Genomic DNA, 12,214 nt, shown 5'->3' with positions numbered 1-12,214 from the left:
AAATTCCAAATAACTGCATTCAACTTAAAGAGGTGCTGTCATAAAAATCCCAACCAAACCAAACGGAGGCAAGCATCATTGAAATAATATCCCATTCTTATATAATCCATAGAAACTTAAAAGTGACAAGTACCTGGTGAAAGATACCATTGTGAAAACGTGAAGTGTAGGTAAGATTGCTATCCTCCATGCCAAAGAAAACTATTTTTCACTCTAAATGAGCCTTGTAGATTCCAAAACGTGCTTTGTAAAATCTTTGCTAATTGTCAGGTGACTGAGTCACTCGAACTGCTGTCAGTAAAAAACTGCCACTGCAGCTGTCAAGAGTTACAGATTTTAAGGCTCTAGACTATTTTTAATGGCATGTAAAGAATATAAAACATGTAATTATTTAAGTGAGAAAGGTGCAATCTGAAATAAGCAGTGTTTTGAAAATAAGCAAGCATCCTGACACCTGTAACATTGCTGCAATTTGGCTGACATGATGGTTATGCCAAATATTAGTGCAGCTGTCACCCAAAAAGCAGGGGGTAAATGCTTCATTTAGGTATGCAAACATACCAGGGCTTCAAAAGGAATGACAATAGAAAGATCTTCCTTGGCTGATCGCTGAGGTGCCACACTGAGTTTGGCAGAAGGGTGGTGCTTGGAAAGAGGAACGCATTGCTTAGTTTGGTGTTCTTCCCATGTCTGATCGAACAGTTTAATTCCTCCTCCATCCTGCAGTTAGGGCATGCGTACGTGTGCGTAGAATTCCGTACCGACGCTCCTGACATTATCTGTTTACTAACACCAGCCTATGAGCATCTTGGGCCCAGACCATTAGCTGATGGAGGTTAGCGTGCACTCACTGAAGACATGATGACATATCAGTTGATACTCCTGCCCCAGAATTTGTAGGCTGCTGTTTCAAGCTTTCAAACCCAGGCACACGGTCCGTGTCTATGTCTGTGTAACAAAAACTTCATTCTTTCAAAGCAAACCAAAACAAAAACCTAAGGTGAACAAAATGACATGACTCATTAGTTAAAATCCCACAAGAAAATACATTCTTTACCTAAATCAGTTGTGGCAGCTATTAATAAACCTGCCAGCTGTTACAGGAGGCCTCCTCAAGTGTACTGAGATCTCAACTTAAAGGTCTCCTGACAATGCAGCATTTTAAAAATGAGCCTTAGACTCAGTTAATCCTTCTTAATCTTTATTTGTAATGACAAAAGTGATTTATCTAGGCTTCAACAGTTCATTAGTTTTAACGGTGAATACTGGGAATTGGGATATTACCATAGCCAGGTGTCAGCAGCACCTAGGGGAAAGGAAATACTTTCCTGGATGCAGGTCACAGGACAGCAAGGAAACAGGTGAAGTTCACATCACGTTTTGTAGGTAGTTTAAACATTTTTGCAATCGCAGAATCACAAGGTTGGAAAAGACCTTTAAGATCATCAAGTCCAACTGTACCTGTCCTCTACTAAACCGTATCTCTAAGTACCTCATCTACCTGTATTTTAAACGCATCCAGGAATGGTGACCCAACCACCTCCCTGGTCAGCGAGCTGTCCCAGGGACAGCATCCCTTGACTAACTCCAAATACACAGCCTCTGAAGAACCAGATAACCTTTGGTTTTCTTTTGCAAAAGGTCTGAGGAAGAACAAGCATCAGCTATCCAAAGTGAGAATGATTGCAAGCTTAAAAACACATTCAGTTTTCAGTCAACTGTGGCTGTGGCAAAATTCAACATAAATGGTAGTTGAGCAAGCAAGTTGCAGATTTTAACTGTCAGCACAGTAGCAGGGTCTCTGCAGGGTGCCACGTGTGCAGACATGTGGGAAACCAGATAAAAGCAAAACTCACAGTCACCTTTCATGTGCATTTCTCCATCAAGTCAAAACAAAGAATATTTTATTCTGTAATGAATCCCAGACAGTCAAAGTTCCCCAAAAGAGCTAACCTTCTTGAAATACCTCCAAAATTTGACGCTAAAGGCACGCAGTGGATAAAGCTATTTTAAATAACTTGTGATTTTCCTCCTGGTGTGCGCTGTGAGCAATTTTCAAGTTGAGTCTTTGCTGTAGGAAGACAGGCATCTAAAATTAAGCATTTATATGGTAAAATGAAAAATGGAACTACTGTCTCAAAAAAAATTATACTTTCCAAGAATGTCCCAACTATACTTCCCTTCCCACGAAGTGCTTTAAACAAGAAGACCCTGTGGACACAATTTTATGCCTAACCAGAACAAACATGAGAATGTCCTTTCTGATTATCATTTCCACATCACACTTACCTTCTTGGTAGAAAGTCTGACAACTGCTCATGGTCAAATAACATGTCCAGATAGAAGGTCTACTTTCCCACAGCAATCAGCCAAAAAAAAACCCCAAAACCCATCCAACATCTCAGTTGACATGGATCAGAAAATCTCACCAAAAAAATCTCCAAACAGAAAACATACCTCAGAAACACCTCAGGGGTGTTTTCTTTGCCACTGCCTTTGTGCAGGATCAGCACACCTACATCTCACTGAGCAACTGTCTACGAATAGATAGTTCCATCCAGATCTGCCTCTGAGCAAATGTTTTGAAACGCCAGGATTTTGCACAACATCATGCAATTCATGAGAATTGCTCTTTATAAAGGGTGACAATGTTTTAAAAAGCCAATCTGGCCTAGTGCTGTACCACTTACCTGTGCTTTGTATCACTTTTCTTTTGCAACCTACTGTTTCTTTGTTATGCTGCACTGAGGAACCCTGGGTTTGCCAGGCTGGAGGAAGGTGCTGGCCTATGGTGCTGGTACCAACTGCTTCAGGCAAGGTTTAATGGAGTTCCATTCTATTTTTTCCAGCCTGCAGGCTGGCATTAACACTGAAGAACAGACACTTGTTTACTTTCCAAAAGTCCTGTTTAATATTTACCATTCAGACTTGTCACGTGTTTGCTGTTCCCCGTTTTTCTTTTTTTTTTTTTTCTGTTTTCCTTGCTACTGTTAGTTCAAGACTGCTTTCTGCCTGCCTAGATAAATGCCTATGGCCTCCAACCCTGTAGTATCCAACTGCCAGTCAGTTCCGTATCACACCTTCAGCCACAGTCACAGACTTGCAGAGTGGTTGAGGTTGGCCAGGACATCTGGTGGTTTTGTCCCATCTGTCCCTGCTCAAGCAGGGCCACCCCGAGCCAGTTACCCAGGACCATGTCTAGACAGTTTTTGGGTATCTCTAAAGAGGGAGTGAAAACAACTGTTAATATTCCTATTGTGCAGATAAGAGAATCTAACAGACTTTCAGTTTGCCAAGGAAGTTACGGAACTGCAACTGTAATTTCGATTCACATCAAGACTAGTTAACATTGCTGGACACTAGAGATGATTCCTGCCTGGTGGTGGCAGAGGCTGGAAAAACAAATCTAGTGTGCAGCATGATGGTGATTAACTCAAGTATCAGTTTTATTTAATCAGCGCCTTTGGTTTGTTTTTTGTTTTTTTGTGTGTTTTTTTTTTTTCCCTGGGTATAAAGTAACTAAATGAAAATGATCTAAATGAAAAAAGAAACAAAAAAGAAGGAAAGGAGAGTGTGTGAGGGGCAGGTTGAAGATGAAAAGATGTTAATGCAAAACTCAAGGAGCTACAAAATCTAGCCGTAAGCTCTGTGCAGGCTTTTTTAGCCTCACAAAGCCATCAGTTTGTCCAAAGTATGCTGTCTGCAGTAGCACACAACCAGGCTTGGCCTAAGACTGGTAAGGTAAGGCCAGTCTACCATTGTCAGAAAAGGGAGGGAGGGCAGAAGCTGGGCAGTAAGGGCTGCAAGGCGTTTGCCACAGAAGAGCAGGTAAGGGTGGGTTAAGAGTCAGCTCTTGTGGGATGAGGCTGGGCCATGAACTGGCTGAGGCTGTGGCTATGCCAGCTTCCTTGGAGGGTTGTGCTGCCTCCTCCTGGCATTTCTTTCTCAGGACCATTCCGAGACTATGCTCATTCTTTCTTATGACAACTTATGATCCTAAGTGTTAAAAAAAAAGTCACGTAGACTTTTTTTTTTTAAATATTATCTGTGGATCTTGTTTTCTTTTGTGGCTGCTAAGCCTCTGGTCACGTCCTCCTGCGCTGGCTTCCCTACTCCTAACCTGTATGGTAGGAGATCGGCTGCCAGCTCGGGGGAAGTTTCCCGAGCTCCTCTGCCCACGGCAAGGCAAGGCCCGGCAGTCCACAGCAAAGCCGGGCAGCGGACTCGCGGCCCCGGCGGGAGGCAGGCGGGGAGCCTGCGGAGGGGGAGGAGGAAAAGCAGCAGTTAAGACCAGACGCGAGCCGCTGATCCCAGGCGGCAGCAGTGCCGGGCTGGGCAGGCCGCGCTCCTCCCTCAGCCGCCTCAGCACGGTGCCGCCGCGGGGAGAGCGCCGCGCCGTGGCGCGGCGGGACGCGACGCGACGCGACGAGACGAGACGAGAGAAGATGGCGGCAGGCTCGGCGGGAAGGTAAAGGCTGCCTGAGGCGGGCCCGGCAGGCGCCGGGGTAGCGCGGCTTCCCTGGCTCCGAAGCGGGACTGAGTCGAACTACGGCCTCGGTGCGAGGGTGGGATGGCGGGGAGGGAAGGCGGCCGGTGCTGTTGCTGGCCCCTGCCCGCTGCCCGGCCTCCCCGGCACAGAGCCGCCTGTGCGCGCAGGAAGGGCCCTGCGGGCAGGATTGTCAGGCCGTAATCCTCGTTTTCCTCCCCGCTTTAGCGGAGGGAGCCGAGGAGCAGCAGAAGAGGAAGAGTATGCCCCGTGTGCAGCACTAAAGCAAAGCCGAGACGCTTCAACATGGATGGATGCGAGCGGATAGAGCCCTGCGCCACTGCATGGCTGTGAGGACGTCAGCGCCAGCTGGGCCGCAAAAACCCGTACGCGGGGATGTTTATCGGCAGAGAGGTATGGCCAGGTTAAAATAAGACGCAGATAGAGAAAAACCAACGTTTTTAAGGCAGCAACTCCATAAGACAGATATCCCATGTTCTGTGGTCCCAAAGATATGCAGCAGCTATAAAAAGCCCGTGTAGAACAAAGCGTATTGCTATGCATTTAAATATGTCTTGTTTATAACAGGATGATGTTTTTTGACGTGTGTTCCCACTGCTACAGCTTTGTTATCTGCTGGCTGAAAGTCCCTGCCAGGTAAGCTTTGCAGAACCAGTTGCAGCAGCAGAGGTCTACTGTTGCTGGAACAGAAACTCCAGTTTCCCCTGTGGTATATTTTGTAAAAATACTCTGTATGTATACCCTGGTTCAGAGCACCTGTGTATTCAGTACCTTTCACGCAATGATGAGCATGCTCCTAATTTTACTTGTCAGCTAGGTTGTGCAGCACAGAAGATACAGAGATACCCACTGTTCTTAATTTATTTTAAAGTTCAGAAATTGCTTTGCAAAGTTCACTTTAATAGTTTGTTTATATTAATTGATGAATGCAATGTTAATTCCTCGCAGCTTTGAGATCATATATACTGGCCAGCAATATTTGTATACACACATAGTAAAACTGCTAAAACTTTTTATGTATGCATATGCTTTTAACAAAGCAACTTTGTCTAATTGATGAATATTAAGCATTCTAAGTTGGAAAAGACAATAGGATGGTTGGAGGACTGAGAAGGTAAGACAGTTACACGTATACTGTATCTTACTGGTTACAGCCTCCAAAAGTGTAACTGTGCAACAGCAGCTCATGTTCCCCTCCAGCCATGAGGGACAGCAGAACTGCATTTGCACATAAGGCTTGCACACCATTAGTGGCTTTCACTTCACTCATTTGTACTTAAAACTTTCTAAGAGCTCACCAAGGTAGGGGATGAAAAGCCCTGTATAGCTCAATACATGAAGTCTTCCTGCTCAATTCAGGCACACAGCTAGTTGATGAGGATTAGTCAGACCTTATTCTCGGTTGTTTTGTTAACAATGCTGTGTATATTAATGGCACTGCTTTTTCCGCTTTCCTAGGCGGCATCAAGAAATAAATGGGATTTGTCACACCGACGCCAAACTGAGACTAAGCTTCAACCTTTTATATGGAACTGTTTGTTGAAAGAGGAAGCTGGGGTACTGAAAGCAGTCAGTGCTTGATTGCATGAAGCAGAAGGCAAATTATGTCTTACTTCAGAAACTTCATGAAAGGCACACTCAGTTAAATCCTTTCACATTTCTTCGATGCAAGGCAACAATAAACCAGTGACTGACTTCTCTTAGAGACTTGAGTAACTGGGAAGAGGGAAAGCTGAGGTTCCTACTGAAGTACATACAAGATGTCTTTCTCTCCCTTCATATTACGATTGAGTGACTGTCAAGACTGTAGAGGTCAGCTTTAAAATAAAAGGCAATAAAACTTCCTTTAAGCATACAGTTGTGTTTTTTCTCCTGTGTGTTAGCAGAGGTGCCATTTCAGATACGCGGTGAATTAAAATGCTCTTCTGCATAAAACAGCTATGTTTATACAGCTAGAAAGAGGTAGCTTCTGAAAATACGAAATTTCAATATAAAGGAATGCAACAGCTAACGGGTAGTTCATAACGATCCCTAAAGCGGTAAAAAGTAACTACTTAGGTAAAGGGTGAACTGAATTAAAGTTACACTGTTACAGACATTGAGTGCGCACAACTATCTTCAACTCTGCTGAAGTACTGTGCTTCAGGTTGTTAATAAAACAGTTGCGTACTTTACTTTTGCTTTATATTCTGTGCATCTAAAGATCTATTAAGATAAATAGCTAGTAACCTGTCCTGGTTTCACTCTTTTTAAGAGTTCTTGTCAGTTGCCTGCATGATCCAGTAGTATGGTCCAAGGAAGTTTCCTTTACTTGGACACGTGTCAGAACTCTTGACTAAAACAAGATTCATATTTTCCCATTTTAGAACAGCACTTGTATCCAGTATATATGTGAGATAGTATCAAGCAGCACACTACATAAATTGACGATGATTTATTGTGTTTAGGAACATGAAGGTAAATACCAAGTGTTCAGCTTCAGTTTGACAGTCCTTCCCCACCAAAAAATCAGTTGGTTAGGGTTTGTTTGGGGGTATTTTCCTGGCATAATGTCCATTGCCAGCAATGGATGTATCAGAACAAGAAGTTAATAAATAATACACAGACAGCAGTTTTCTAAACATACCTCCTCTTTTAAAGGCATGATACAGATTTACTAAACAAATCTCAGGCAAGTTCTTCACAGAAGAAAGTTTTGCTACAAGCCGTCTCTGAACATTGTTTTTCTTCACCAATGCTGGTAGTTTATTTCATGGAGTACAGTATTTATTTTTGAACAGTAGGGATGAATCATTTAAAAACAAGGATTTTTTTTCCCCCCCTTAAGGTGAGCTGAGACATGTGACTAGTACTGAATGTACTGTATAAATTTAAGAATGTTATATCTTTTGCTGAGCATTTCATGGCAGTCATGAATAAACATACAAAAGAGGAAAGCGCAATACAATACTCTGTTAGTAGGGGTCCGGGGGATTTTCTTTTTTTTGGCTTTTAAACCACTGTTCAGATGTTAAAGGTATCAAATTTAAACTTAATGGGTGTTTTTCCTGACTTTCCATGAAGAATGTGTTAAAAGCACAACTGAATAAACTTCCTGCTCATGATGAGAGTGACTTTCAAGTACTTAAATTTGAATATCCCCCTAAATTCCACTCATTTATTAAAAATGTGTTTTTATAAAAGCATGAAGACTACAGAAAACCAATTAACATAGAGTTAATCTTGGATTCTTTTTCACAACTGTATTTTACATATCACCAAACTTCTGCTTTAGCAAAAGAAGAAAGAAAAAAAATAAAATTCTCTCCCAACTATTTACACACAGAAAATACCCTGCTGGAGGACCAGATACTTTTACTCTACAGTCCCTCTAACCCAAGGTGTGGTCTTAGGTGTATCCCTTTGTGATTTAGGTTCTTGGAAGTTTTCGGCAAACCTTTCTCTTGCTTTATCCCAGTTCTTTTTATTCTTGCTCTGGATGATCTGGACGTCTTCAATTGAAGCTGGTCTACTGGTACCCAAACCTGCGTGTGTCTTATGTAACTGGAGATGGATCTGTCAAATACATTAAATAGTGTAACTGTAAATTAGGTATCCCAATACTTTAAATCATATTTTATAATACTAATTCCACCCTCCCTCCCTACACGCTTCTCTAGAGGCTTTAATATATGTAGGTCATACACAGACATCTAAATTGTTGTTAAGGAGATGTGTAAAATAACCAGAGCTACGATCTGGAGCGCTGGATGACATCACATGCTATTAACATGACTGTGAAGTACTCCTCACAGAGTAAATGGTGTGTGGTCCCTGTGCTGGGGAGTCTGACAGCAAAAAGCATGGTGTGGCTCTGAGCAGCACTACTGCCTAAACACAACACATCTCTGTTGACAAAATTGGGGATTGCACAGCTGCCGCAAAGGCCCAGAACTTGGTGGCTACAGTGACTTCAGCCAGCTCCTCTTGTAGTTTTGTTTATCTTATATGAGCCTCAGAGAAAGAGGCATTCATATATGTGTTTAGAGCTACCAGTTCTCTGTCCTGTTGCTTAGCTTCCTAACAGATGCTTCTGACATTTTCCAGTGAAGGGCCAAATCATTAAAAGATTTCAAAATATGGCATTAAGCAAAAAAAAAAAAGAAAATTATTTTACATTAGTCCTACTGAGGTTATTCCTCCCTAACTAGGGCTTTGAAATGTTTCAAGTGAATAGTGGCTTACAGATTCACGAGTTTGTAGGGATTGGAAAGGACCTCTAGAGAACATCTAGTCCAACCCCCTGGCTACAGCAGGATCACCTAGAACAGGTTGCAGAGGATCGCAATCCAGATGGTTCTTGAATATCTCCAGAGAACGAGACTCTACAACCTCTCTGGGCAGCCTGTCCCAGTGCTTGGTTACCCTCACAGTATATAAATTCTCTCATATGGAGACGGAACTTCCTGTGTTCCACTTTGTGCCCATTGCCCCTTGTCCTGAATTATTATTAGACATTTTTCACTGCAAATACATTTCTATTCCTTTTTACTCCCAGTGAAAGTAAGAGCCACCTACTGGATCCTTCATACCACCGCCATCCTTGCCCAGGCCTTCCCCTTTCTTCCATCCCATCTTCTCCAACATTTTATGTCCTTTGTTGCTGTCGCTGATTTCACTTTGAAGAAAGTTTAAGACAGCTGGTAAGCAGGAGTTAAAACAAAGACTGTGCTAGCAAATACTGAAGAACAGAAAGGTAAATGCACGTGCTGCTCTACTCACCAGAACTGAAGTGTTGTTCCTACTTGGATCAAGAGCTATCCAGAAGACCCTAGTGTTACCTTTTGCAAGTTTTTCATGAACATCTTCAGTTACCAGAGCTGCTTTAAGCCTCTGGTCAGTACCAACTTCTTAAAGGTCCTTCTGAGCTACTTGCTTACTTTCGGAGTTAAAAATATAGCATGGGTGGGTGGGAATTGACTACACTAGGAAACATGTAGTATCACTACCTCACCATTAAATTATCCTAATGCTTATAGTTAATTGTCTCTCACTTCCCTTTACAAACACCTAAAAGTTAACGCTTATTAAAAGAAAAAAGAAAAAACCAAGAAAAACCCACCCCAGAAAGCAACTACAGAAGCAAGGGAATAAACTAAAGAGGAAGATTAAAGGAAGTGTCATTCAAAAGGTATGTAAATGCATATTCTATGAAAGGCTGGATATTGCCAGAGAAACTACAGGTAAAAAAAATTGCATCTGTACTATTAATGGAACAAATTGAGACACTTGGAAAATAAATAGTACTGAAGCTGTCAGCAGTGCAGCTGGTTCCTCAGCTTTTTTTGAATTGGTAAGAAAACGATCTAAGGATCCTTACTACCAAGTTGACTTCTGCGTGGCAGATGAACTGGAAAGTGAGAATAATGAACTAACATCATATGCAGGTAATTCATAATCTAACAAACTGTGTCCTAGTAACTAATCGATACTTTATTATAAGTATTTCCACACCCCTGCCCCATCCAAACTTACATATGAACAGAAGCTGGACTATCATCTCTCTGGAAAGTTCCTTCACTTCCAACGGTCTCTCTGCGTTTACTTGCTCTGTCTTTGTACTTTGGATTTTTCACTGCTTTGTTGTCTTCATACTCTGTGTTCTTTACAAAGAAAGTAAATTCCATCAAAGCAAAGAAAGTGGGCTTTAAATTCTTTATTTTTGGCAACTTCACTGCTTCCTTCCAAAATAAGACAGCTTTAGCTTATTTAACTTTAATCTTGTAACAAAAAACTATAGTTCTCATTTAGTTTCTTACCTTACAGCCGTAACTTATGTTATTGCCATCATCACATAATAATGAAACATCGCCAAATGCATTGATTTCACAGATGATGTAAAGAAATTAACAGATGCTCTTGAATATTCTCTTAGTATGAATGATCAATCTCTCCATGTTAGCAGAAAACCATGTGGACATGCCACTGGCTTTTCTTTTAAAGATTTAGCCTGTTCCTCAGCAACTATTTCTCCAGAACACATGACAGAACTAAGCACATGCATAGGTTCCATATTGATACTATTTTGGTATATGAAGAATTTGAGAGAAACTACGTGCCATAGCTAAAAATCTCTAGACCAGAATTCACCTGAATGCTTATTACTACACTGCCTGTACATTCATGTTTATTTTTCTATGGCAGACTTACAATATAAGTTTAAAAATTTTCCCTCTTCCCTTCATTTTTTTAGTTGTTGATTGCTTTTCATTTCCAAATAAAAGATAGCAGTGCAATTTAGTGCAAGCTTAATTTGCATTAAAAATTACTTAAGAAATTTTAACCTCTACAGGATGAGGAATCTTGCACACATTCTTTTCCTAAAATTTTAATAGAACCTAGATGCCCAATTCCCATCCTTTCTCTCTAGATGTTTGTAAACAATTATTATTCAGTATACAAAAGACAAGCTTGAGTTAAATTACCAAGCTCAAGTTAGACTGCATTTGAAACTTTGCCTTATTCACTGAAGTCTATGGCTTAAAAATAAGAATCACAAAGTAGATGTAGACTTCAAATAAATCTACTGTAAACTCACCTGTAAACCATATTTCACCCGTATTTGTTTCAATGCTTTTCTTCTTACTATCTCCCTCTCTTCTTTGCTAAGTGCTGGGCAAACTAAAAGGAAGAACACAGGATTGCCTTTCTTAATAACGTAACGGTGTTTTGAAACACAAGATAACTGTGAGAAATTTTGTTCTAACATTATTACACATAGACATAACAACTATCATGTATTACAGAACATTTCCTAAATCACAAGAAAATTGCAAGAAAACTGAACTAATATTGCTGTTTATAAACTAAAGAGCTATAACAAACAACATATCCTGTGATAACATGACTAACCAGAAGTCTCCTTTTTCCTGTCCAGGCGAAGATGTGCCCTGACTTGTCCTGGTTCACATCCATCACAAGTATCACTGCCAGGATGTATGTGAAAAGAAAGCACTGTTTCACCAATCTTCACTTCATCTCCATGCTCCAAGATGTAGGGATCACATTTCATTTTAGGCTACAGCAACAGAAAGTTTTGACAGACATGTTAATTGGTTACTAATGAAAGGCATAAACTATTTCATGAATGCTGCTCATAATTTAGTAATTCAGTTTGGTCTCACAAGTGCAGACAAGTATTTATCTACAGTGGGTACGTCACTGTAGCAACTGCAGTGGATTTTTTCTAATATAAACCAAAAATGAAGTATTTTAAGGGGCCCTAAAGCCAGGAGGGATCCAAGGAAGAGACTAATTTATGAAAGAAAACAGATAATAATGTTAGTGATTTACCATAACATAATTAAAATGACCACATGACTACAGTTTTCTGCAATGTACACAACATTTTAACAGGTACTCACCTGGAAAATCTGATTTCCATTAACAACTGTTCCATTCTGACTGCCTTGATCCACAAGAACATAGTTTTGCAAATCGTGATCAAAATAGACTTCTGCATGGAACTGATAAATAGAAGCCAAAATGAAGTGTTTTTATTATGTAAATATTTAATAATTTATTTACTATTTAACAGTAAGACTTCAGAATGTATTTTGAAGCCATTTGAGTGGCACTGAGAACTCTAAGTTAATAGAGTATTCCATACTTTACAATCTAATCCATGGGGATTGTAAATAAATGGAACACAAAAGCATCAGCTAAAGC

The 12,214-nt window shown here is 40.8% G+C and overlaps 1 protein-coding gene and 1 long non-coding RNA gene across 2 annotated transcripts in view; one reads left to right on the top strand and one right to left on the bottom strand.

Moving 5' to 3' along the window:
- The first annotated feature begins 4,329 nt into the window (after positions 1 to 4,329).
- LOC311203304 lies at positions 4,330 to 6,379 on the top strand. The gene is made up of 4 exons (XR_014617958.1): positions 4,330 to 4,557; positions 4,715 to 4,900; positions 5,075 to 5,143; positions 5,966 to 6,379. It is a non-coding gene; the product is annotated as an uncharacterized lncRNA (long non-coding RNA).
- Positions 6,380 to 6,983: 604 nt separating this feature from the next.
- Positions 6,984 to 12,214, bottom strand: part of AGGF1 (angiogenic factor with G-patch and FHA domains 1) — a gene marked incomplete at its 5' end in the record, with an annotated part of 30,648 nt that continues 25,417 nt past the window's right edge. Inside the window, 6 exons of the mRNA XM_084278070.1 lie at positions 6,984 to 8,062; positions 9,065 to 9,164; positions 10,022 to 10,149; positions 11,085 to 11,167; positions 11,399 to 11,564; positions 11,911 to 12,012. Coding sequence (XP_084134196.1) covers positions 7,862 to 8,062; positions 9,065 to 9,164; positions 10,022 to 10,149; positions 11,085 to 11,167; positions 11,399 to 11,564; positions 11,911 to 12,012 — 780 coding nt within the window. The 3' untranslated portion in view covers positions 6,984 to 7,861. The remainder of the gene's footprint in view (positions 8,063 to 9,064; positions 9,165 to 10,021; positions 10,150 to 11,084; positions 11,168 to 11,398; positions 11,565 to 11,910; positions 12,013 to 12,214) is intronic.

Source organism: Gallinula chloropus (genome assembly GCF_964237585.1).
Source record: "Gallinula chloropus genome assembly, chromosome: Z".
Classification (NCBI taxonomy): Eukaryota; Metazoa; Chordata; class Aves; order Gruiformes; family Rallidae; genus Gallinula; species Gallinula chloropus.
This window is presented reverse-complemented; position numbering and strand designations above follow the sequence as displayed.